The sequence below is a fragment of the Equus asinus genome, chromosome 3 (genome assembly GCF_041296235.1).
Source record: "Equus asinus isolate D_3611 breed Donkey chromosome 3, EquAss-T2T_v2, whole genome shotgun sequence".
In the NCBI taxonomy this organism is placed as follows: Eukaryota; Metazoa; Chordata; class Mammalia; order Perissodactyla; family Equidae; genus Equus; species Equus asinus.
The window spans coordinates 64,427,389-64,453,796 of record NC_091792.1 but is presented as its reverse complement, the minus strand read 5'-3'; the positions used below and the strand labels follow the sequence as shown (position 1 = coordinate 64,453,796).

The 26,408-nt window shown below is 53.7% G+C and overlaps 2 protein-coding genes across 6 annotated transcripts in view; both read left to right on the top strand.

The window, feature by feature from the left end:
• Positions 1–6,266, top strand: part of EPHX2 (epoxide hydrolase 2) — a 68,637-nt gene extending 62,371 nt beyond the window's left edge. For both annotated transcript variants that reach the window (XM_070505155.1, XM_014843304.3), the window contains 4 exons: positions 1,048–1,117; positions 3,873–3,953; positions 5,581–5,639; positions 5,792–6,266. In XM_070505155.1, the coding sequence (XP_070361256.1) occupies positions 1,048–1,117; positions 3,873–3,953; positions 5,581–5,639; positions 5,792–5,870 (289 nt within the window). In that variant the 3' untranslated portion in view covers positions 5,871–6,266. The remainder of the gene's footprint in view (positions 1–1,047; positions 1,118–3,872; positions 3,954–5,580; positions 5,640–5,791) is intronic.
• A 7,749-nt stretch (positions 6,267–14,015) lies between these two features.
• Positions 14,016–26,408, top strand: part of LOC106832515 (L-gulonolactone oxidase) — a 32,097-nt gene continuing 19,704 nt past the window's right edge. For 2 of the 4 annotated variants that reach the window (XM_044766862.2, XM_070505154.1), the window contains exons 1-6: positions 14,018–14,206; positions 15,104–15,205; positions 17,353–17,478; positions 18,998–19,092; positions 22,145–22,235; positions 25,412–25,597. In XM_044766862.2, the coding sequence (XP_044622797.1) occupies positions 14,204–14,206; positions 15,104–15,205; positions 17,353–17,478; positions 18,998–19,092; positions 22,145–22,235; positions 25,412–25,597 (603 nt within the window). In that variant the 5' untranslated portion in view covers positions 14,018–14,203. Of the gene's footprint in view, positions 14,207–15,103; positions 15,206–17,352; positions 17,479–18,997; positions 19,093–22,144; positions 22,236–25,411; positions 25,598–26,408 lie in introns of all 4 variants that reach the window. The other 2 variants (XM_070505153.1, XM_044766861.2) reach the window with 2 other exon arrangements.

Genomic DNA, 26,408 nt, shown 5'->3' with positions numbered 1-26,408 from the left:
GTACTGTTCCGTCTTCTCAGGTCTGTTTTCAGACTGAAGTCAGGGCCCCTGCTCTGGAAGCACGGAGCTTGTGCTGATAGCGCCCTTCTGCATATCCCTTCAAATGCTTGAATACCAGGGCTCTCTGAAGCTCTGATCCCTCCCAGGGTACCGTGACCTCTGGCTGCAGTTAGCCACGCTCCATCCTCCCCCTCGCCCTCACGCCTCTCTTTACACCCCCATCCTTCACTCAAATCCAGGGGCGCAGAGAGAGCCAAAGCGTGGGGGTGGCCTTTGTCAGCCGAGGCCTGGATGCTCACAACAGGCAGCCTTGCCTGGGCAGGCCTGTGGCAGCCGCCTTCCAGGCCCAGCTTCTCCCGCACCCCAGCCCACAGCTCTTCCCCAAGCTTCTCCTTTTTTTTTCTTTTTTTTTTTTTTAAAGCAGGAGACAATGTAAGATCTCAGACTTGGGGACAGAGTTGCTCTGGAGGGGGCGTTGAGATAACCTGATCCCGCCTCCTTGTACAGGAGGAGAGATGAGGAGTCCCACAAGGGCACGGGGCTTGTCGCAGAGGTTTCCAGGGCCTTTCTTTTCACCAAGGCCCCCAACCCCAAGCCGGCCTGGGGACTGGGAGAGTGTTCTGGGTACGTCCCAGAGCCAGCCTTACCTGTCCGGAGGAGGCATCTCTGTGCCACCTGCCCACGTCCCTTTCAGTGGGTTCCCCGGGGCAGGGAGTGGCCTCTGGACAGCAAGGATGCTGCACCAAGCCCCCCACCCTCTAAAGTGACAGCCCTCAGAGAAGGTGGGAGTCCTCTGGGGCTGACCGCCACGTGTCCGGAAGCCCACCTCCAAGGCTGTCAGCCCCTCAGCCAGCCTGGTGTGCCTCCTGTGAAGGTGTGGCACGGGCACTGGGCAGCAAGGTGGCAGTGCGGGATCTGTGCTCCTCCTGCAGAAACCCCTGTCTTCCTGGGATGACTGGCTCTATGCAGAGCTGGTTCCTGGGGGGTCTACAGCGTCGTCATCTACTGAAAGCTTTCTTGTGTCTATTCCCTGATCTGCCCCCCAAGGGGTCCCCTAAACTGGTATCGAAACGTGGAAAGGAACTGGCAGTGGGGCTGCAAAGGCTCGGGACGCAAGGTGAGTGCTGGGTCAGTGCTGTTCCCCTCCTCTGTGCGCTGCCCTGGGCCTTCCCATTGCCCCAACTGATATTCTCTTGGGTCAGAGCTGGGGGTGGACAGACTGCCCAGCTGGCTTCCTCCTTTCCGCCCTTTCTCTCTGGGCTTTTGGGAGTGCCTCTACTCAAGGGTTTCCCTTGGGGCCTCTTTTGACGTTGATTCTCTTGGAATGATAGAGTGTGTTGGGGCCAGGCAGGGGTCTGTCTGGTGACTGAGGTATCAGTCTGGAAGACCCAGGTCTCCTGGCAGTGCCCCAGGCCAAGGCAGCAGATGGTCCAGGGTAACTCCCAAAGGTAACAGGGGTCATGGAGCCCCAGTCACAGAAGGAGCGTTAGGTGCTGCCAGAGAGATGAGGCTTTAGCTGCTGGCTGGGTCACCTTGACCCATCAGTGTGAGTCTCAGTTTCCTCGTCTGTCAAGCAGAAGATGGATTTCCACTCTCTGCATCTGCACAGGGAGTGATGGGGTCCCCATTACATTCAAAACGTTCAAAACCTAAGAGAAGTTGCATTTTCACATTCTTCAGCTCACTCGGAAGCCCTGGTTATCTCGTGACTCACTTGACCATGAACGCCCTCTGTGCCAGGCCCTGTGCTAGACCTTAGGGACACCAGGCGAATAAAACAGATGAGGCCTTGGCCTGCTGGGGTTAGGTCTTGAGGAAATAGAGCAGAGGACATAGTGGTTAAGAGTGAGCTGGACAGCAAGTTGGCCTGGCATCTAATCCCTGTGTCACCTTGGGCAAGGCGCTTAGCAACTCTGTTCTCCTTGGTCACTTCTGTAATACGGGAATGACAAGAAGAGTGCCTACCTCATAGAGCTGTGTAAGGATGAAATGCGTTAATGCACATAAAATGCTTAGGACAGTGCCTAGCACATAGTAGTATTTCAATTAACACTCATTATCCTTATCATCACTCTAATCTGTGAATGACAGAAACTACAGAACTGCGGTTGATAGGCAAATCTCTCACACCATGGAGGGACATACTGACAAAGGCTCTGGGAAAGTGGATCCCGATGATGCCAAGGCTGGGAATCCCCTTCTTCTGCAGTTACTTCCAGACCCTACCCCTCTCCCGCCTCCTCCCATGCCCCACCACCAGGTTGCTCTTTGACTGTAACATTCTCAAGTTTACACAACCCCACAGCAGCTTCAGGATGAGTTTCAGCAACAAAATCCCTTCTGCGTGCTCCCGGGTCTTCATCATCTGCAGCGGGGCTGCCCTGAGGGACACATGGGTCTGCCTGTCGGTAAAAAACAGGGCAAGTTCCTTAACCAGGACAAATTAAAGCTGTCTGAAAATTATAATGGTAGAGTGAGAACAAAGTGGATAAATGGAGGCTCTCTCGACCTTGCAGTGCCCCATCGGTCAGTAGATAAAAGCGAAGTCATTTGTGCTGCCGCTAATGTCACGTTGCTAACAGTTGTGGCTGACCGGTTCACTCTAGAATCTTGGCTGCCCTTTTTAAGCATTCATTTAATTCAAAGAAAAGGAATATTGATCTCTGTTCAAGGGCATTTTTCCTCTTTTCTGGTGCCATCCATTCGGTTCCACGAGTATCAGTCACACGGAGTGGGCCGGCACACTTGTTCTTAGTTACACACATGCACGTGAAACCCACGTTGGTCACTTCCCTGCTGAACCCGCCTGTATCAGAAAATCCCAGCCCTTCTTCCTGTGTGTCTGCTGGACTTTCACACAAAACACTCCGCTTCTGACACTGCAGGTCCCCAGCTGTGTGGAGGTTGCCCCCACCAAGCGATGCCCTGCAACACCAGCTGGGCGTCCTACAATTTAACTCCATTCTGACACCGTCCACCCAGAGATAGCGTCAGATCCCACAGGTTAAGGGCTCAGTCCCAAAAGACTGCCCCTCCCCGCTGCCCCCAACCTTAGGTGCCAACTGCAAGTCCAGGTTGTCACCTGTGCTTCTGACTGATCAGCTGTAAATCTGAGGTTCCCACGACCCCCTCCTCTGGTTCAATTCATTTGCTAGAGTGGCTCATCGAACTCAGGGAGACGCTTACTTAGATTTACCACTTTACTAAAGGATGTGGTGGAAGACACAGAGGAACAGCCAGAGGAAGAGATACTTAGGGTGAGGTCTGGGAGGGTCCTGAGTGCAGGAGCTTCTGTCCCCGTGGAGCCAGGGTGCATCACGCTGCCAGTAAGGATGTGTTCGCCAACCTGGAAGCTCCCTGAACCCCTTCCTACTGGGATTGTCTGGAGGCTTCCCCATGGGGGCATCATCAGTTATTCCATTTCCAGCCCGTCTCCCCTTTCTGGAGAATGGGGGGTGGGGCTGAAAATTCCGAGCTTATAATCATACTTAGTCATTCTGATGACCAGCCCCATCCAGGAACCTTCCAGAGTCACCTCAGGAGAACAAAAGATGCTCCTCGTGCTCTTGTCATTTAGGAATTTCTAAGGGCTTCGGGAGCTCCATGCCAGGAACCGGGGGCAAACCCTCGTATATGTTTTCTATTATCTCACACCATCGTTTTAGATCTCCAGTAACAGTGATGCCGCCTCCATGCCGAGCGTGGTGGGAACAGAGCCAGGACCACAGTGGTGGCACTGCGGGAGGAAGCTGCACAGCATGAAAATGGAGCCGTCCCCCTGCCCCAGGGCCGGGGGGCCCTAAGCTGCGACAGGGTGTAAGGTGCAGAAAGGCAACGGCTCTTCTCAACTCCTACTTCCTGTTCTTCCCCAGATTCTGATTCCTGCCCTGATGGTAACTGCAGAGAAGGATGTCGTGCTTGTTCCTGAGATGTCCAAGCACATGGAGGACTGGGTAAGGGAATGGTCCTGCTCTGGGCTCATCGGGGCTTCCTGGGAGAAGGCACGGGTGTCCCAGAGGAAAGATGGCAGCCGAGGACACAGAGTGAGGTGTTTGTTTGAACCACTTGCTTGACAAGGGACTTCGTCAGCAGCATCACTGTCGCCTCTTGGGAGCAGCAGGCATGACTGATGCTTCCTTTCTCATGCACTGATGTAGTTTTTCATTCATTCACTCATTCATTCATTTCAGAAGCCTTTTCTGTGCACTTACATGACTTAGGAAATCGCTAGATGCTTGGAGGTAAAGATAAATAAGATACAGACCCCACCCTGTAGGGGCTCACTGTCCAGCAGTTAATCCCATAGCAGAACAGGTGTGAAGCAGAGGGCACGTTTGGGAGTGAGGGCTTCACCCAGGCACTGACCACTGCGCTGGCCTTGATGAACCACCAAGGATTGCCTGGCAGAGAGAGAACAGAGAAGGAGACAGAATGTTGAGAGGCAAGGAGCATGCACGGAATGCTCAGGAAGTGGCAGGAGCTCGATGAGGCTGCAAGGTTTTGCTGAGCCCGCTGGGCCAGGCTGAGCTGTGTGGACCCATGGGCTTGAGACCATTGAAGGGGAGCGGGGGTATTGAACCCGTAGGTTGGAAGCTCACTGCTAAGAGTGTGGAGTTGGTAGGGACTGGGGAGGCCTGCAGGTAGGGTGCCGTCACTGGCTCATTTATCCTGCTGGATGCTGAGAGCTGTCTGCACGTGGCTGTGGCTTTGTTAGCATCCTCAGGCATAGTGGGGAGAGTGCGCTTAGCGGGATGCTGCCAAGGATGCCCTATGTGGGCTCTGGAGTCATGGAGGACTTGTGCTCTGTGGTCTTGATCCTGGGAGGTTTCTGTAGAAATTCAGGTTCTTGAGCTGGCTTTTTCCAGCCCTTGCAACTGCTTGCTAACCTCCCTGAGGTTTGTTAGGCTCAGAAGGGGCAGCTCCTGCCTTGGGGTGGAAAGCCGCATTTTCCACATACTGTTGCGGTTGCCACTCCATTCCTCAAGGCCTGTGTCTGGAGGGAACCCACATGTCCCGAGCTGTGCGCTGCTGCTCCCTCTCAGTCCTCCGGCTTGCTGCTGTGACCCACTATGCAGATTCAGGTTCCAAAAGGGCGGCCCAGCGGCCCTGCACACAGACCACCAGGGAGGAGGGAGGCAGCCTGGGAAGGGACACAGTCACAGCCCACCAAGCAGCGAGGGCCACACAACAGCCAGGCCTTTTCCAGGTAGCGCACGGGGTCAGTGACTCTGCACGGAGGCAGTTTGTTAAGATGAGTAGGAGGCAGCCATGAATTTGCATCTTAGCTCAGCCACTTTCTGTGTGGCCTTGGGCAGGTTCCCTAACCTCCCTGGGCCTTCATATTACCCCACAGGATTATGGTCAAGATTGAATACAGCAATGCATGTAGAGCACATAGTAGGAGAGCAATAAGCGGTCCTTCCTTCCTTAACTAATGCAGTGTTTTTCCAGGGAAAATGAAATGGCCTGTGGGGAGCAGAGAGGACAGTGTGCCCTCAGAGGTCTCCACTGCACGTTGCGCTCACCTGAAACCAGACCTACTCACATTCTGCCATTTACTTTTCTGGGATTTTCTTGCAGATCCCCCACCTGAAAAGGGGCCACATTAAGGATTGTGGACACTGGACACAGATGGAGAAGTAAGGATGGGGGGGCGGGGTCCCTGGGTGGGGGAGGGTCCTGTTCTCCTTCCCTAAAGGCTTTCCCAGCTTAGCCGTCCACTCTGTCACCTCTCCCAGCTCCAGGCGAGGGGGGGCAGACAGGTGTGAAGTGCCTTTTATTTCCTTTCCAGGCCCACCGAGTTGAATCAGATCCTCACTGAGTGGCTGGAAACTGATGCCAGGGACCCGCTGGTGGTCTCGAAGCTCTAGGATGTGACGCATACAAGCCCCCAGCAGGCTTTCAACGCTGTCATCTGCTGGGACACTGCTCTTGGTCCCTAGACGAGGCCTTACCCCCATCTCTCATAACGAGCAGCGTTGTTCTGAAGGGGTTTACAACAAAGAGTGATTTTCTTTATGTGAAATGAGTCAAGTTTGACGTGATTTTAGATGGAGGAAGAATCATGTGATTAGTTCTCCGGGAATCAATGCATCAGTGTCTCTCTAAGAAGCGTTAGTGTTCTCTAGAGGGACAGCGTGGGACGGCCAGGGGTGATTCTCTTTGACTAACCAGTTCATAGTTTTGCAGCAAAATCAGTAGTTAACCTTGAAGCATTCCGGCAGGGATTGGAAGTCCTTTGTTCAATAAAGCCGAGATGACTGTGATGCTGCTGCCTGTGTTTTTGGGAGGAGGTGGAGTCAGTGTTCTAACAACCTGTCGCGTTTGAATGAACACATGTGCTTTGGCTCTGGAGCCTACACAGCACTGGGTGGTCCAGACCAGCGCTGTCCAGAGGAGCTTTCTGAGATGCTGGAAATCGTCTGCTCTGCGCCCTCGGATAGAGTGGCCACTAGCCACACTTCGCCACGCGCTCTTTCTCCCTGCTGCCTGAGCATAGCGTGCTCTCGCCCACATGCACACCTCCCTCGCTGTGCCTTCTGCCGGGAAAGCTGGGAGAGGAGGTGGTCTCTCTGAGCTGAATTATGAAATATGATGCATTCAAATTAACCAGGCAAAAAAGATGTGCGTGTCAAAAACAAGGGGAAGGCTGGAAATGTTAGCAGCTTCATTATTAAGGGCCCCTGTGTGCCTGGAGCCTTACATACACTCTCTCTTATCCTTATCTTGTCCTTATCTCTTATCCTTCCCACTTAACAGATGGGGAAACTGAGGTTCAGATAATTTGCCCAGGGTCATTTGGCTAGTTGAGGGCAGAGCCTAGATTCAGACACACGCTGCCTGGTTCCAAAGGCTGAGTTCCTTCTACCAAAAATCTCCTTTCTAAACTGGAGTCAGACTACCTGCATTAGACCCTTGGTTTGCCACTTACCACTGTGTGATCTCGAGAAAGGGCTTCCTGTGCCTCGGTTTCCTCATCTGTAAAGGGGACATTAATAGTACCAACTCATAGGTGGTTGTGATCATCAAATGAGTTATCATATGCAGGGCCCTAGAATGGTGCCCGGCTCAGAGGAAGTGCTGCAGAAGTCTTAACTCTAAGATTTCTAGTCCATCCTATGACGAGGCTGTGAGGGCTTTAAATTTCCAGCCACACCACCTCTTCCTTTTGGATCTGAGAATTAAAGGGCTCATTTAAAAGGCAACTATGTGACCAGGAGGAATGACTATGTAAGCCAGACAACATTATTTTACCACCTGAATATGTCCAAGCTCATTTCTACTGAGCGGTGGAAGGAGAGGAAAGAAGAATCTTAGAACATCCTTCATTAGAAGCAGCACAAATAGGCCAGCCTGTCTGCCCCGGTTGTCTCAGGTTCAGTGTTCTACCCAGCGGTCCCCGTAAACCATCAGAAATGCCTCTGAATGTGTACGGTGATGGCTGTAGTTAGTCTTGGGGGGGGTGGACATGATGTAGTCTACACAGAAATTGAAATACAATGATGGACGTGTGAAATTTATATAATGTCATAAATCAGCGTTACCTCAAAAAAAAAAAAAAGCCTCAGAAATTCTACTCTTCGGGCAAATAAGGGTCACATGAATCAAGCACAAAGCATTGCAACAAAAATATAACCAGTCATACAAGCATGAGGGTCATAAAAGACGCTCAACTGGAAAAGGTCTGTAGGTGTCCAGAAAACACTAGGAATGTCCAGAGCTGTGTCTCCCGGTCTGCTTTGGGGAGCTTCCGGCCACGGGTCACCTCTGCAGTTGTGGCAGCAAAGGGGGCTGCCAGATGCCATTTTAAGTACAACTTGCTGGGAGTGTGTTCAAATTGATTTAATTATAAAACGTTATTTTTCCTTCATGACTACAAAAGGCATAAATAACAGTGTATTCACCTCTGCTAGGGAAATAGCCTTTTAAAAGAGGGTGGCAAACCCATATTCACTCTTACACCCACACACCGGTGGGGTCACGGAGCTCTCTCGAGGGAGCTGGGATCGCTCACTGGTTCTTCCTCATGCTTAGTGGCTGTCGACTAGCAGGGTCCAAGGTTTCCGGGAGAAATGTGTTCTAAAAGCGAGTCTGTTAGAATAGATGGGACAAAGCTATTTCTGTCTCTCTTGGAGTATAACAAGCCCATGGTTTCAGGCCTTGAAGTAACTCTAGCCAGTTTCCGTATTGTTCATGCCAGCATTACCATGAGTGCAAATTAAAGGCAAACAATGGTTAAAATATCTAAGTCGGAAGCTCAGAGGTTTTCGCAACAGGACCTGGGTGGGAAATACCATGCTTCGCTGTTCAAAGGAATCCTTTCTGCCACAAATGACAAAGCATTTCCTTATCTTAGCAATTGTAGAGGTCTCTCCCTGGTGGTGGCCACTGCACCCAACTGTTCATTTTGTCCCTTAGACTATAAGGCCCCTGAGACCAGAGGCTCCTGTCTAGGTGATTCATCCTTGACCGTGCCCCAGTACATGCCTGGCGTTTTGTAGATGCTCATTAGACGTTTGCTGCATAAATCAGGGAATGTGTGCTTAAATAAAAGAAGAAATGAATTACTTCCAGATTCTTGATTTTGATGTCCTACTGGGTGAGATGGATGGCCAATTGCAGGACTGTTTCCCCTATTCCAAGCCTTGGTGGATCTCTTACTAACACTGCTGGCATATCTGCTGAGAGAATTAAATTCAGAGGGAGACGTCAGATTGTAGACATCAACAAATCTTCGCTAGAAGTCATTGGATAAACTGCCACAGCGCATCAGTGGGTTTCTGCTGCGTAAAACAAATTCAGTAATGATCTTAATAACACAGCCAAAGTAGTTAAGGTTACTGTGGGTGTTCACAGCTTTCATATTTATAAGTTATGAGTGGAATCATTTTGTCAGCTTACCTAAATGCATTTCACCATATTTAAATACAAGGTTTTGAGGCTGGTACCTGCTTTTGAAAGAATATCAGTGATGTTTCTACTCCTATAAGCTGACTTTTTTATTGTGGTAAATATATATAACATGAAATTTACCATTTTAACTATTTTTAAGTGTACACTGGCATTAAGTATATTCACATTGTTATGTAACCATCACCACCGCATATCTCCAAAACCTTTCTATCTCCCCAAACAGCAGTTCTGTCCCCTTTAAACACTAACTCCCCATTCCGGTCTCCCTCCAGCCCCCAGCAGCCGCCATTCTACTTTGTCTCTATGAATTTGACTGTTCTAGATCCCTCATACACGTGGAATCGTAAAGTATTTGTCTTGGTGACTGGCTTATTTCACTTAGTATCATGTCCCCAAGGTTCATCCATATTGTAGCATATGTCAGAATTTCCTTCCTTTTTGAGACTAAATAATATTCCATTGTGTGCATACCATACAGTTGCTCCTACCTTTTGGCTGTGGTGAATAATGCTGCTTGAACATGGGTGTGCAAATATCTCATCGAGTCCCTCCTTTCAGTTCTTCTGGGTATAAACTCGGAAGTGGAATGGCTGGATCATGTGGTAATTCTATGTTTAATTTTTTATATTTCCATAGTGGCTGCCCCATTTTATATTCCCACCAGCAATGCACAAGAGTTCCAATTTCTCCACATCATCACCAACACTTGTTATTTTCTGGGTTTCTTGATAGTAGCCATCCTAATGGGCGTGCAATGGTATCTTATTGTGGTTTTGATTTGCATTTCACTCATGACTAATGATGTTGAGCATCTTTTCATATGCTTATTGGCCATAGTATATCTTCTCTGTAGAAATGTCTGTTCAAATTCTTTGCCCATTTTTAAATCACCTTGCTTGTTTTTTGATTGTCGAGTTGCAGGAGTTCTTTATATATTCTGAGTAGTATTCCTGTATAAGATATATGCCAATATTTTCTCCCATCCAGTGGGTCATAAGCTCACTTTTTAATCGATTAAAAGGCCCGTGTTTAAAAGGCCCTAGGTTAGGACCTAACTTGTGTTTCTTATGTAGTTCATCACTGTTTTCCATGACACTAGTGCCAAAATGGAAGGGCAGACTGTATCAGCATTGCTCCCCACCCCCAGCACGACTCTTCAGCTTGTGTCAGAATTTTGAAGACAGAAACAATTCTTTGTTTATGCAACTCAAAGTAAAATTCCAGAAAAAGCCTCAAACAAAGCCTTTGTTGCCTTTGAGTAGATTGAAAGGATGGATATTTGGTCATTGTCTCCATCTTTTACTCTGGATTCAGATGGAAAAAGACCTCGGAGAGGCAGGGGACATTTTAGACAGTGCCCTCCCACCTTGTCTTATGTGTGGCCTGAACTTTATGCCCTACATCTTATTTTAAAGAGAATGAGCTGCCTGAGTGGGACAAGAAGGTAATATCTGCAGATGAGAAACATTAAACTGTTCCAAATGTTCAGTGTTTCAAAGAAATGTATGAAGTTTCCGTGTACAAACTCTGTAAGAAGGAGCTCATTCTCACTGCTTAATAAGTATGGGAGGGGAAAAGGTCAGCAAACAAGCTTCAGTGACCACGGAAACGGTAACATGAATTTCCCTGGCCGACAAATGTTTGAAAAAGTTAAGACTCAGCAATTATTGAACAAGCTGAGTCCGTCAGACAAGAAGAAATAAGCAATAAACCATTGACTTCAACCACGGGATAGTGGCAATGCAGATTGAATTAACTGATACACACCATTTTTGCTGATTTTTACATTTCTTTTGGTTACATGTCATTTTGGTTTTTTCGATAAAGGCAATTTATAAAAAAGTTGATGTGCATGGCTTGGGGGGTGCAGAGCAGGAAGCATTCCCTCCAAGGCCGAAGCAGGGGTGAGCAAGGAAAACCCGGGGCGTGACTCCAGCTCTGGGGAGTCTCAGCAGAAGAGGGAAGGGAGCCTCTTGTGCCATTCTGGGGTGCAGCCCAAGGCAGCCAGCACCCCAGCTCCGGTTCCTGAGCGTCCTGCTCAGAGTACATTCACCAAAAGGGGAAAACTTGGGCCGGGCTGTGGTTGAAAGGAGCATTGGTGGGGAGAGGGGAGCAGGGCATATTCTGCCCGCAGTTGTGGGAACAGGGATTTGGGGTGGGTGGGAAACAAGTTATTTACCTGGGATGACACCAGGCTGTACCTCTGCACTCCCTCTCCTCCCTGCCAAGGGCGTCTCTGTGCCCCCACCCCCCACACCCCCACTCCCGCCCCACCGGCCCCTGGCTTGGTGCTCACTGTGGGTTGACCACAGCCCTGGGGCCCCCTTCCATCGCTTTGGAACAGTGAGTGTAGAGAAGGGGCAGTAGCCCACCTAGTAGTGCTGTCTCCATCCCTCAGCCCCAAGCCCCCTACCCACTGCTCACCCCCCTCCCCCCCAAGCCCTGCCTTTCCCAGGCAGGGAGTCTGAGGCTCTGTGGGGAGGTCCCCCAGCATTCTTCCCCTGGGGCAGTGGAGCTGGCGGGCCAACACGAGTGCACAGGGCCTGCCCCTTCCATCAGGGTCAGCCCAGGGAACCGGGCGCAGAGGGAAGCCCTGCTCTTCTCTCTCACAATGGCCTCAGTGGAGACCCCAGCCTCAGGGCCTTGCAGACATGGTGTCTTGGTCTGCTCCGGCTGCCCTAACAAAGTCCCACACATGGGCGGCTTCAATAGCAGACATTCGTTTCCTCACAGTCCCGGAGGCTGGAAGTCCAAAATCAAGATGTCAGCAGGGTTGGTGTCTTCTGAGGCCTCTCTCCGTGGCTTGGAGATGGCCGTCTTCTCCCTGTGTCCTGTCAACCGAGGAGAAATCACTACAATTTAAACAGCAGATATTTATTTGGGCAATTGGAATTGCAATTCAGGAGCACAGATTCAGGTAGAAACCCAAAATGTGTCCCGCTAGGCAGTAAAAGTCAGGGGTTTTTACAGGCAAAGAAGGGAGGTTGTATGACAGTAAGGAGTTTTAGTTGGAGGTGGAGGCAGAATCTAGTCTTGGCTAAACATGGCTTGGCTATTGAGTCTGTCATCAGAAAGTCCACAATCCTGTCTGCGATCAGGATGTCCGTTTTCCTGCCGATTACTCAAACAATTGCTTGTAAAACAATTGCCATTTTGGCCCAGTCCAAAGCTTTGGCCCAGCCCAAGGCTCAAGACAGCAAAGCAGTTTCTCTGGAAAGGCTCCACTAGAGGCACTTTTGACAGTCCTCACATGGTCTTCCCTGTGAGTGTGTCTGTGTCCTCAGCTCTTCTTATAAGGAAACCAGTCCTATGGGATTAGGGCCCACCCTAACTTAACAGCCTCTTTAAAGTCCCCATCTCCAAATACAGTCACATTCTGAGTCCTGGGGGCTAAGCCTTCAACACAGGAATTTGGGGGAACACAGTTCCACCCATAACACACTGGGGTTCCAGCTCTTCCCCTAAGGCAACTCTGTTCCGTGTCTGGAGCTGCACAGACTCCTCGCCCGTCTCTGGGACTCTCCTCTCTGTGACTGAGGGCCTGCTCAGCAATCGTAAACAGCAGCACCTCCACTAGCTGGGATTTCCCCATGGAGAGCACATGGCTGCCACCCTCACCTCACAGCACGTACATGTGCAGTTGGGGGGTGCAGTCCTGCACACACATGTGCATACGTGCACACATGCACATGCACTAGGCGGCTGGCAGAAATCCTGGTTTGGGGACACAGACGTGACTCTGACCCCCCCGTTCCAGGACTTCTCCTGTGTGTATCTGAGCAACCCCACCCCTCCAGCCAGGCCTTTCCTCCTCCAAAACTCCAGAGCTGTTGGCCACGCTCCCCACTAGACACCAGCTCTTGGCTTGGAAAGATCTGATAAGCCAAGATCCTCGGTGACTTATTAGTTTGTTGAACAAACACATCGGGCTCTGGCTCTGTGCCAGGCACTGAGCTAATGGATGACAATGTGGACAATAGTGTCCCAGGGATCCTGCCCCAAGAGCTCACAGCTAGGGGCTGATGCAAGAGTCTGTTGCCATTTGAAGCACCGATTGCATCCATCGTACATCAACTATAACATTTATGTCGACCTGGAATTAGGCAAAAGTGCCCCTACTTCTCTGGGGAGGAAAATGAGGTTCACAGAGGTTAACTGGCACAGCTCGGAGGAGGAACCCAGGTCCTCTCCCCCAGAGCCTGGGGAAAGGAAGAGCTTTACTAGAACAGTTTGCCTTGTCCCCTGGCTGCGGCCACCGGCGTCCTGTTCCGTCTCTCTACAGTGGTGGGTCTGATGAAACATGAATGCAGAGCTCAGCTGCACAGGCCGGCCACCTGTGCCCCGCTGCAAGCAGGCCCCGAGGGGGCCCCTGCAACAAGACCCCCACCAGACCTCCCCATCCCAGCCCCCTGACCTGTGGTAGTAAGGACCTAGTTTTGAAGTTGGGGGTCTTCTGGCTCCAGAATCCTAGAGTTGGGGTCAGAGCTGTGGGGGCCCAGAGCAGGCCACCCCAAAATATCCCACCATAGCATGTTGATGAGTTTCAATTAGTTACCTGAGAGGCAGAAAGGGCGTTCTGCACCCCTGCCTCTGCTTGCCCTGAAAGCAGGAACTATCGCTCCCTGTGCAGGGCTCTCCGGGCATCCCCAGCAGCAGAGCTGGGCCGGCAGGGCTGAGTAGCCCCGTCACCTACCCCCTCGAGCCTAAACGCGGCTTAAATTCCTCGCTCATCACGTGCCTCCAGTCTAAGTGTCTTTGTCCTGTCATTCCTCACAAACTGATTGTTTCCTTGTGTAAAAGACACATATACTGCCTGCTTTGTTGACTCCTCGAGCATCACTTTCATGATTCTCAGGTACACACATAATTAAATTGTGGTTTTGTCCTGTTAATCTGGTCTTGTGTCAATTTTATTGTTAGTCCAGCCATAAGAATACGAGAAGATAGAAAGGGGATTTTTCCCTGCCCCGACAGAGCTTAAGCAGCTTCCAGAACACAGCAGCCACCCCTTAGACTCAGTGCTTCCACCTTGCTGTCTGGGAGGGCCCTGGGCAGGGGGCAGGCCTGAGCCACTGTTTGTCCAGGTGGAGCCTGTTGCAACACTGTTTACCCACCTTTGCAGGGACTCAAAGACCCTGGGTATGCAGCCGCTTCAGAGTCAGCCCTGAGTGCCGAGGTTGCTGTGCTGCCTGCTCGGGCCCCCTGGCTGCGCCTCTGCACCCCACTGCCCAGTGCTCTGTTCCTGGAGGAAGCAAGAGTCGACCAAGTCCACTGACCCACCACTGGAAGCATGGTAGGGCTACATGGCACAGCCGGTCAGCCCAGCTGGGCTGCGTCCAGGCTGGGCCCATGAGCCAGGCATGGGAGGGCTAAATTAGGTTAAATCTGGGGCCAAGGAGAAGCCACAGGGACCCTCCTGAATTGCACTAGCGGCTCTGAGGAGGCATTGGGGTGTCAGGGAAGGCCTGGGAGAGGAGGCCTGGGTGGGATTCCAGTGTCTTCACTTGGCTGCTGTGTGTGCTTGGGGAAGTTCACCTCTCTGAGCCTATTTCAGCTTCTGAAAATGAGAGTGATATCACCTACTTCATGGCATTATTGCAAGGTAAATGATATACAGAGAGGATCCCAGCACAGGGCCGGCACCCAGCGGGTGTCCCACAAATGGGAGTCTTTCCCCAGGGCTACCTGCTGTGGCCTAAAGGCCAAGAAGGCTGCTGTGGAGACTCCCAGACGTACCCCTTCCCGGGAGGAGAAGGCTGGTGGGAAAGCTGAAGGCCAGTTCCGAGTCTTTCTGGGGCCACCAGGCCAGCTCATGCAGCCCTTCCCTGATCGCCCTCCTCAGCCAAGAACACCTTCTGCCAGGTTCCCCAGGCAGGAGCCCTGAGTCCTGCTCCTTCGGGCTCCACTCCTGACCCCAATTAGCCCCTTCCAAGAATGAGCAGAGTTGTCTGCCCGCTGACTGTGAGGGAACAAGGGAGATGGCAGCAGGAAGTCCACATGTGGCTGCACAGCTTCAGAGCTGCCGCCGTGTTCAGTTCCCGCCAGCCCGAGAGGTGATCAGGGCAGAGAGGGAGCCCAGGCTGAGTGCCGTGGCCCCAGCCTCCTTCTCCACAACAGCAGGACAGCAGGGTGGGGTCAGGGCCGCCCATAGTGATATATCTGTGGTGGCCCCACTTTTTGCCTGTCACAGGTCCATGGGTACAAAGGGGTCAAGTTCCAAAACTGGGCCAAGACCTATGGCTGTTGCCCAGAGATGTACTATCAGCCCACATCCGTGGAGGAGATCAAAGAGGTGAGTGTCCATCTACGCACAGGGCCAGATGGCCCAGCCCGCGGACCTCCAGCTCCATCGGGCCCTAGAGACAAGGCAGTGCCAGAGAGAGGAGGCTGGGGGATGGACTGTGGGAGTTAAGACCCCTCCGCCCCGAGCTGCTGGCTAGGCTGGAGCTCCGTGCAGTGGGCCCCTGGCCCCTCTTCCCCAGCTCCAGCTCCACCCGGCTGCCACGTTACACACACTGTGCCCGCCGATGGCTGCCAGACACTCCTTTCCAGCTCAGATCTCTCCTCAGAGCTACAGACTCACACATGACTTCTCTCTTGGGTGTCTCAAAGACGTCACAAACTTACACGCCCAAATCTACGTTCTCCACGTGTTTTCTTTTTGTTTGTTTTTGCCTTCAACCTGCTGTCTTCCTCCTCATGGATTCCCAGGCACCTGAATGAAGTACGTCCCCAGTCGTCTCTCTCTCAGCTCCTTGTTGTTGCCTTCATTGCATATGCATGACTTGCAATTACTTGGTTGACTTGAACATTCTCCTGCTTTGCCTCTCTCCCGCATAAGAATATGTCTTGTTTTCCATCTTGTCCTCAGCACCCAGCAGTGTGCCCGGCACACAGGAAGCACCTAATAAATATGTGTGGAGTGAATGAAGGAATAAACGAATGAATGAACAAGACCCAACCTCTGCCCTTAAAAGGCTTGCCCCTAAGACAGCATGCGTACAACTCACTCCAGAGGGTGCAGATGCTGTTCCACCAGCACTAGTAGAGTAGAGAAGAGGGAGAAAATCATCCTGAGTGTGTGTGCATGTGTGCGAGCGTGGGCACAAGTGTGTGTGTGCACGGGTGTGAGTGTGCGCGGGCGCTCAGAGAGGACAGAAGTAGGAACGACACAGTCACCACGAAGTGATCCTCTAACTCGGCAGCACGTGCTTTGTATCTACGGTCTCATCAACCCTCACGACCCCCTGCGAGGTGGTGATTGTTATCCCCATTTTACAGATGAGCAAACTGAGGCTGAAGAGGCTTTGTAATTTTCCCATATAATAAGCATCAGAGCCAGGATCCACACCAGGGATTGTCTGAGGTCAAAGCCCCCAGCTTCTCACGCAGGAAAAGCTTCATAAAGGAAAAGCGGTCCCTGAGCTGGGCCCTGGAGGATGAGTAAGAGTTCCACAGGGCTCTGTGAGGAAGGGAAGGAGACAAGGCCTGGAGCCTCCTCAGACGCGGCAGCAGGGAGGCCGAGCGGGGTCGGGGGCGGGAGAGGAAGGCTGGGAGGCAGAGGGGCTTTGAGCAGCCCAGAGGGCCTGGAGCGCGGAGGCACGGGGCTTCGCCAGAGCCGAGGGAAGGGCGGAGGCCGCTCCCGGGCTGCGCCGGCCCGCACGGCTGTGAATCACTAACGGATGAGGCTGCGGAGGCCCGCGCTCCGTGGAGGGCGAGTAGGGTCAGTGAAAATAAAAACAGGTTGGGTGGTCAAGGGGGCTCGAGGAACGCGGTGTTAAATAGATTTCCTTACTGTGGAACCTGGCGCCTTAAGCCTGCCGCGCGCGGTGGGAGAGGGGAGGGGAGGCGGTGGAGACGGGTGCTGGCGCATCGCCGGATCTCACTGCTCGCGGAGCCCCTTGTGGCTAAACCGTGGGACTCAGACGGGAGGGCGTTTGAGCAGGGACATGAGGGCGAAAGGGATGGGTTCATTTCGGTGACATCATGCATTCGTTTATTTATCCATTCTGTGATCGCTGGAGACTGCCTGTTCGGGCTGGGCCTGGGGTAGACATGGGGGGAACAAAGCCATATTAAACCACTGTCCCTGCCCCGAGGAGCCTGGGCCTTATTCTGAGGCCCCGGGGAGCGCCTGCAGGGTTTTGCGCTGGGGAAACACAGGCGCAGATCTGCCTGTGGAAGCGCCCCTGCCGCGGCGGGGGCAGCACGCGGGGACCCACTTCAGAAGGTTTCCTGTGTTCTCCATCCTGCTCACTTCCCGGCCCTTCGCTCTGGCTCTTTCCTGCAGTGGCCTGCACAGCAGCTTCCAGCCAGGCAGCGGCCCTGGAGGCCGGGGGGTGCAGAGCCTGGACGCCCAGCCCCGCAGGCCCTGCATGCCGGCTGGCTGCCTCACGGGGAAGGCCTGAGCCGGGGCTGACTCAGGCATCGCCTTGGCAGGTGCTGGCCCTGGCCAGGCAGCAGAACAAGCGGGTGAAGGTGGTGGGCGGCGGCCACTCGCCCTCGGACATCGCCTGCACCGATGGCTTCATGATCCACATGGGGAAGATGAACCGGGTCCTCCAGGTACGCGACCCCCTCGCCTCCCCACCTCTGCAGCCCCCAAGACGGAAGCCTCGGCCTCCACCCCAGACCCCAGGCGGAAACTCTCAGCCTTCCCCTTCAGGCCTAATGCCCTCCCTGCCCCAGTCCCAAAGCGACATCCCAAGTCCTGGCCCACCGGTGATGCCCCTCCCCAGAGCCCTCCCTGGGCTTGCTCAGGCCGCTTGTCTGGTCTGTGCGCCCCCTTGTGGCCACAGAAGAGATGTCCTCCCCCCACCCCCCGCCGCCAGAGCTTCCTCTCCACTTCTGTAGAACAAGAAGGGCAAGTCAGGCCCCCAAAGATGGACTCACAATGACAAATCCAGAAGGATTTACACTTAACTGGTTTTACAGATGGGGAAACTGAGGATCAGACAGGGCGAGTGACTTGCCTAAGGTCACATAGCTGATCAGCAGCAGAGCAGGGGACAGGCTCAGGAGTCTGACACCAGCCCTGTGCAGGGATACTGTCCACACAATTCAGCCAGCACTTGGGGAGTACCCCCAGGTGCCTGCCAGGAAGCCAGGGTGCCAGACAGGTGTGCCACACGTGAGGCGGACTCCTATCCTCTCCTGCCAGGGCCAGCTCCCCTGAGCTGTATTTTTTGCCGGCTAACCTTCCCTCCACCAGCCGGCTAGCAGAGGTTCTGGGCTGCTCCCTACTCTTCCCTTATTTGCTCAGACTGACGGTCTCCCTCTCGTAGAAAATGTTCCGGTCAGGACATCAGTCATGGCAGGAATTAACTCTGATTGCTGATTAGTAAGGATCGGTCTCCAGCGGTTGATTTTGCCGGGCTCTGTGCTCAGGGTCCGGGGGCCGAGCTTGTGCTTTGCAGTCACGCAGATGTGGATTCTCATCTCATTTCCACCACCCATGTTTGTGTGACCTTGGGCGAGTGACTTAAAGTCCCTGAACTCGTCTCCTCGCTGTGAAATGGAGAGACTGTTCCTGCCTCCCAGGGCTGCCGTGGGGGTCTCAGGACACGGCACACTTCTCACCCCACAGATGCCAAATGGCTGTCCCCCCACCTCCCCCTTCCAGTTCTCGGTCTTTGCCTAAGTCCTCCCAGGGTCAGAGGATGAGAGGAGAATTTGAACTCCCTCTAGCAAAGTCGAGCCCCCGCAGGAGTAGGCCCTGCTTAGTTGGTGACTTTGCATGGGCTACAAGGAACCCCACCTTCCTTCCTGGTCTGGGTGGGGTGGGGTGGGGTGGGGGAAAGGAGGAGGCCTGAGTTCTAGTCCCAGCTCTGCCAGTGGTCTTGGGCAAATCCCTCTCGTCCCTGCTCCTTATCTCCTTGCCCTGGAAAAAGAAGGGGTAACACAGAATATTCCCGAAGCTCCAGCACTCTAGGGCTCTGTCAGTATGCCCTTTGCTGCCTGCAGCAGGAGTGGCTGGAGCTGACCCCCAGTTGGAACAGACACGCTCATGCTCACAGGGAGCCTGGCCGCAGGGCGAGGGCTGGGCAATGTCTAGCTTGTCCCAGCCTGTGCTCGTCTCTTGCAGGTGGACACAGAGAAGAAGCAGGTGACGGTGGAGGCCGGCATCCTCCTGGCCGACCTGCACCCACAGCTGGACAAGCACGGCCTGGCCCTATCCAAGTAAGAGCCCCCTCCTCCATTCCTGGGTGGGCCAGTGCTGCCACTACCCCTGCCCCGGCCTCAACCAGACACTCAAGGATCTGGCAGGAGCCAGAGAGGAGCGCTTCCCAGGGTGCACCTCGTTTTTCTGGACCTCTGTTCTTGCTCTCTAGGGTACCCATTTCCCCATCTCCCATGGATTCAGGGGCTGTGTATGAGAATAGAAAGAAACAGGCCAGAGACGAGTTGAGCTTCAAACATCAGTCTTGTACAAGGGTGGGAAAACCATCGGAAAGTCTTTCTTACAGCTTGCGACCAACAACTTAGGGACTCAGACAGAGGGATATGCAAAATAAGCACTCAGAGGAACGGAAGAGCATGCTGACGGAGCTACAGGGCTTCCTGTGGCTCAGCCATGCAAACCTGGTGTCCGTGATTACGCAGGTTTAACATCAGAGGGTTTCCATTGAAATAAGAGTCAAATACAGGCAAAGTAATGAATTTCTAACTGTGGGATTTCAACCATTAAAACAGGTGACAGAGGTGTTTTGGACATTGGGGTAGCAATCTCTTCACAGCTGGAAATTGTAATCATGGAAGCCTGTAGTTGGTCTTCAAGTGTGGGTGGTCAGTTCACCCCAGCTTTCTTATCGTAGGTCCCAAGGTATCTCTACAACTTTTTATTCTGGAAACCATTCTGTTCCTGCCTCTTCAAAGGTCATGGCAACTCAGACATTTCTAGAGTGTTTACTACGTGCAGGGCTTGTTCAGGCCCTGGAGAGGCAGAGATGACCTAAACCCAGACCCCACTCACAAGGAGCTCCCAGCAGGTGACAAGCATAATGCAGAGCCTCAGGTTCAAGGTCAGAGAAGTATTCAGGCACTGTGGGGCTCCAAGGGGCCCAGGTTCAGCCCTGCAGACAGAGGGATATGTGAGGGATGGGGATCAGGGCAGGCTTCCTGCAGGAGGGTTGAGTCTGCAAAGCTGAGTAGGTATAAACCAGGGAAAAGAGAGGAGAGAAGGGACTCAGGCAGAGGGGACAGCATGAGCCAAAGCCCAGGAGAGGGACAGCGTGTGGGCCCTGCAGTGGGTCAGAGCCCATGACCAATGATGACAGGAGGAGACGTGTTGTATTATTATGAGCATGAGCTTCTGGGCCCTGAAGCGTCTCTGTGCCGTTTGTGATGTATCTCTGTCCTCCACGGGGACCTCGTCCTCCTCAAGTGGCCACCTGCACGAGGCTCACCTGCCACTCAAAGGGAGTTGGGATGTCTCATCCTGTGTGTCCCGGGCCGCCTGGGTCCACAGCCAAGGATGCTGTGGGGACCTCAGGAGTGGCTGTGGCTGGAGGGAAGACCAGAGCTGCGTCAGGCCGTGCGCCACTGCTGGACTCACTCATTTCATCATCCTGCCAACCTGGGAGGAAGGAACAGAACCCCATTTACAGATGAAGAGGCCGAGGTCTGAGGCAAAGGGGCTTCCCAAAGTCACCGGCTGGGGCTCTGGAGGGCTCCACTGTGTAGCGGGCCACACGGGGCAGGACACAGGCGCCATTGTTCAGCAGCGGGATGGCAGTGTGGGGACGGCCCCAGCTCCAGAAGCAGACGGCCTGGGTGCAAACCCTGCTTCTGCCTCATTCTAGCTGTTAGCCTAGTTCCTGACCCATCTGGGCCGGGAGTTCTCATCTAGGAAATGGGTCTATAGAATAGGGGTGCTCAGAGGACTGGAAGAGTTGAAGATGCCCCACATGGTAAGTGCTCAGCGAATGTTAGTTCTCATCCATTTTCCTGGCTCTGTCGATGCCTCCCGGTCTCCCCTCCGCTTGTTGTCTCCACCCTGTCGGGGGCCAGAGCCTGACCCTTGCTTGGAGGCCCGTCTCCCAGAGGGCCTTGCTTATATCCAGCTTCTTTCTTTCAACACAGTCCCGGCCTGTTTCCTCCTTGCTTCTTAGCCTTGGTGAACTCCACAGGGCAGACAAAATGCACTGTGGTTCGGTTAACAGCCGTGTGCTGGGCCTTCAGGCTGCTCTCAGTTTTTCTTTCTGATATACGACACCCTGAGGAACATCGCCATGCGTTTGCCTTTCCACGTGCTGGAGTATTTCCCCAGGGCAGCATTTTCTGGTATTTTCAGAAGGGGCCATACCACCAAGAAACCCAGCTAATGGGGACAAAGAGACACCCAGGGGAGGGGGGGAGGGGTGGGCTGGGAGTGTCTCGACGAACTTCCATGCTGGTCCTGCTCTGTGGCCAGGCGGCCCATCTCTGTACAGGGAGCCCAGGTCGGCGGCTCCCATCCCCTGGCCCCCTGGGCCTGCGCTAAGTGCCAGCAACTCCTCCTTGACACCAGGGCAGGGCTGTCACAGAGACAGCTCCGGAGAAGCCCATGTTTCAACTCGACCCTCTCTGGTTCCCCGCCCCTGATCCGGGTGCGTCTTTACATCACTGCCCGGTGCGCCTCTGGGCTCCCGCTCCCCTGTGGGCATGTGTCCTCGGTGCACACAGACCCTCCTCTTAGTCATCCTAGGAACCCCAGGCTGAGGGAGGCCCTGACGAGCACCCGAGGTTTCTGAGCAGGGGGCCACGTGGTGCCGTCTCCTCCTTCCCTCAGACTCCGGGTGCCCCACCTCCCACACCTTCCTGGGACTTGTGTGCGACTGGGACCAGGTGGCCCCCACTGGGACTCTGCAGGCCTCCATGGGCTGGGTCTGGAGGAGACTTCGTAGGAGCACTTGGCCTTTGGTTGGTGGAGAAGACAGTGCTGGCAGGTGGAAGACAGAGGAAAGGGATGTTCTAGGCTGTAGAAACCCCAGAGGCGGGCAGGCAGGCCTGCCCTCAGAGCTGAACCTCAGAGCCAACAGGCCACTGAGACGGGGAAACTGAGGCACACAGAGGAGAAGGGTGGCCGAGTCAGACAAGCTGAGTCATGGGGAATTTGGGAGGAGAACCCAGGCAGGAGGTGAATCAACTATTCTGCTCTGAGGGGCCTCGCACCACAACCCCCGGAACCCACTGTCCCAGGGAGGCCTGACTGGTCCCTTGTGTCTCTCTCCCTCCCTCCTGCTGAGCCCAGCCTGGGAGCCGTGTCAGAGGTGACTGCAGCTGGCGTCATTGGGTCTGGAACGCACAACACGGGGATCAAGCACGGCATCCTGGCCACCCAGGTGAGTCCCCCGCTTCCCCAGCTCTGATGACCGCAGGGGACGGGGGAGGGCGGACAGACCTCCTCTTCACCATGGCTCCTCAGAAATCTGACCTCCACGGGCAGTGTCGGCTCAGTTGCGGGGCCTCAAACCCATCACAGGTCCTCCCTCTGATGGAGATTTGACAGGTGCCCTCCAGGATCATCATGTCCTTCTCTAAGCCTTCTCCGTCCCTGCCAGACACACAGTCGTGACGAAGGAGCCCTAGTGCATGTTGATGTCAGGAGCTTCCTGGCCACCCTGTGGAAAAGGGCCAGCCAGGCAAGGGGTTCTATCCTCACTGAAAGGTCTGAGCCAGGAACCAGGTGGGGCCAGCAGCCTCTCCAGGTTAGCAAGGCAGGGAAGGGCCAGGACAGGAGCGCGGGCTGCCTGAGGCAGAGCCCAGCATATGTGGGCCTGGGATCTGCACCCCACCTTCATCAAAAAGCATTTCTCAAACTTCACTGGAGTCCAGTTTAGGGAACTGGTTATGAGCACAGATTTTAGACTCAGACTGGGTTCAAAACCTGGCTCCAACGCACACTGGGTATGCACATGTAGGTTACTTAACTCCTCTGGACACTCCTGTTTTCATCTGCAATGTGGGGAGAATAACCCTCCCTCCAGGGGGAGTAAACAGATGGCATATGTTAAATGCGTGGCTGACCTAATGACAGTCGGTGATGCCTGGTCAGGAGCCGCCCTTTGGACAAACTCTTTCAACCTTCAGTATTAGGAGGGGGTTCCCAGTGAGCCAGGCTGTGCCACCGTGGAGCCAGCTGCTGGGGTGGGCACGCTCCATCAGAGGTGAGAGCCTGCAGCTGGTTTGGCACTCCACACCTGCCGTGTGTTTCCCCCTGCAGGACCTCATCTGCACGGTGGGCCGTGTGGCCTCTGGCCACTGGGGCATCATCACTAAACACTGGGGCTTCGCCTTTGCATCCCGGCTCCACCACTATTGTCTGTGTGACCCGGGACAAGCCTCTGCCTCTGGCTACCTCAGTTTGCTCCCCTGCCGTAGTGTATAAGAGTGTACACAGTCAGTGCTCAATAAATGTTTGCAATGGGCTTTGTGAGTAAGACCAGGCGCTTTCCAGAGCCCACATTCTGTGCTGTCAAAGGAATTTCACCATTGCTGGGGGTGGGACCTTACTGACCGCTTAAGTGTCCCCCAGTCAGCTCCCCAGGGGTGGGGCTCTCCCCTGCACAGCAGTCTGCAGAAGACAGACCCCTGGGCAGGTACTGTCTGCCTGTGACTGGGAGCCGGCCCACGTGCTCCAGTCTCAGAGCAGCGCTGAGATGGAGAGAAAACAGCCAAAAGCAATTTCTAAGGGGTCCGCTCTGTTTTGTGTTTGTTTTCTCAAATTCCAGGAGAGGAAGCCTAATTCACGGTCCCTCTTCCTGAAAACCTCACTGTGCTCTCTCACCAGCACCGCACACACACTGGCCGCTCCTGTCCTTCCGCCTCCCTCTCCTACCGCAAAAGCCTCAGAGCATCACCAGGCAGGAGAGGGGCCTCCTGAGGGGGTGGAGTGAGTGGGACAGGGGGAGGACTGAGGCACCCGCCCACTCCCATAGGTGAGAGCTGTATAGCCAAGCAGGAGAGGTTTCATGGGACCTGATTCCCAGGTAGTGGGAGCCCTCCGGGGAGACGTCATTACCCCCTCAAAGCTGGATTCACTACCCAAGGAAGCCCAGTGGTAAGTGGGGGGAAGGACAACACAGTAGCCACCCTGTTACGATTCGGCCGCAGTCCTAGTCTACTACCCAGGGCTGAGGTCAAGCTGGTTGCCTCAGTTTCCGCAAAATGATCAGCAGACTATGGGAAATAGTTCTGAGTAGCCACAAATCAAAATGCACATGAGATTTACTGGCCCGTTCTCTTAGGACGTCCAGCTGAGCAAGACAGGCCCCTGGAAAGTGGTAGGAGAACCCCGCTGTTTTATTTGACACGTTATACGATGGTAGGGAGTGAGGGAGGGGATGGACATCCTTAAGATCTGTGTACACCAGGCACTCAGCTGATGCTTTGCATAGTCTCTCTCAGATAATCATTATCCTCATTTTACAGACCAGGAAACAGAGAGGTTAAATAACATGCCCAAGGTCACACAGCTAGTGAATCCATGCCCACCGTTTTTCGCTGCTGGATCCTGCTGATGTGTTTCACTGGCCAGCTCTCATTCACGGTTCTGGCTCTTAGACAAAATCTGGTTTTCATAAAAATCATTCTGACGCCCTCACTCGCACAGAAGGCCATCGCGCCCCATTTCTGCCAATTTCCCCTCTCTGGTCTTGGTCACCGTTCATCAGAATTAGTTCAGCTTTATCTGTTCTCTCACCCTGAGCACCCAGCACCAACTACACATGTCAAAAGCAATTTCCATCCAAATTAGCAGGTGGTGGAGTGTGGAGAAGTACTTAAGCAGGCAATGAAAGAGGATTCCTCTGGAAATGGGGCCAAGGGGAAGATACTGGGGTTCATCATCTGTCTCCAACTGGGTGGCCCACTCTGTAGAAACCCAGAGGTTGCTGGCTGGGTGTGGCCAAGTAGGAGAATCCAGTTCCTGCAGTGAGTGGGTCCCCTAATGAGAGGAAGGACTCAGCTTGGCTGAGATGGTGCCCAGGAAGCAACAGGCAGACAGAGGCAGCAGGGGACCCTGGCCCCCAGGCTGCGCGTTGGGACAGCAGGACCCGGATGCACGCACATCCTCCCTTTGCCTCACGAGGCAGCACACCCAGGACCTCACGGCTCCCTGGAGCCGGCTCTCATCTTAGATGTCCTCCAGGCACAGAGGCTTGCTGCATCCCAGCAGTGAAGCCCACAGAATGAGCAAGCAGTGGGAGGACAAGCCACTGGGGTCCCATGGAACCTCATGTGATGGATGGTCCCCCTCCTTGCTGAGGGCTGATGCCACCCAGACATAGCCTCCCTTTCCCCATTTCCCTTTCCTGCATCCCCCAAGACTGAGACCCCCTCAGGATGTGACTGTACACCCAGCCGGGAAAGTCCCCTGTGGCCAGATGACAGTGATCTTCTGGGAATAGGTGACACCTGGCCTCACTTCCAAGGATGAACAGGGAAGTGAGGGCTTCAGCCGAAGTCTGTGGAAAATGCCTGCCGGGATTCTGAAGTGTGGCTCTTCTCCCACTGCCAGGTGGTGGCGCTGACCCTGCTGATGGCCGACGGGACCATTCTTGAGTGCTCCGAGTCAAGCAACGCAGAGGTGTTCCAGGCGGCGCGGGTGCACCTGGGCTGCCTTGGAGTCATCCTCACCATCACCCTGCAGTGTGTGCCCCAGTTCCACTTGCAGGAGACCTCCTTCCCCTCAACCCTGAAAGAGGTACTGGTCTCTTGCTCGCCACTGCTGAACCTTAGAAAACAAATAGAGGACATGGACAAGTGGGCCATGCTCCACTGACAGCCCCCTGTGGCTCTGCAGGCCCCCGGAATGGGGGAGTGGGCTGACCTTCCTGGCCTTTTCCTGGCCAGAAGCCTTTCTGAGCAGGTCAGTGAAGCTCAGAGAAACTGCAGGAGGGTGGCAGAGGTAAGGGCAAGAAAAGAGGTTGGGTAGAGAGTTGTCCCAGGAGACATGGTGCCAGCATAAGCTGACTGCTCCTTGGCATTGACTCTCAGCTGCATCAAGCCACAGGATATGCTCAGATGCCCTTTATAGTGATTTCTTCACAGCAAAGTGGCTGGACTAACTTTCAGTCTTGCTAGATGCCTAAGGTAGGTCACCTGGAAAGAATTTGGATCTGGATGAGAGGCAGAAAGGATGGCTTCTGACTGATAGCAGTGTTTTTTGAATAAATGAAAAACCATGTTGATTAGCTGGACGGATGGATGGATGGATGGATGGATAGATGGATGGTTGGATGGATGGATGACATGCAGCAGACCTGAAACATTTGACAGACCTGGATCTATCTCTGATAATCCCTAAGCTATAGGAGTAAAATCTATGGTTCTAAGTTCCTTGGAGTTTGAGTTCCTCTGTAGTCGCCTTGTCGTTCAATACAAGTAGACCCCCTGCACAGATGGAGTTGGCAGTGATTGGAGCACTACTGACCCAACATGGTTAAGGTAGGATTTGGGATCAAATTGATCTGGCCTTGAATGCTGGTACTGCTGTATCCAAGCGGTGACTTTGA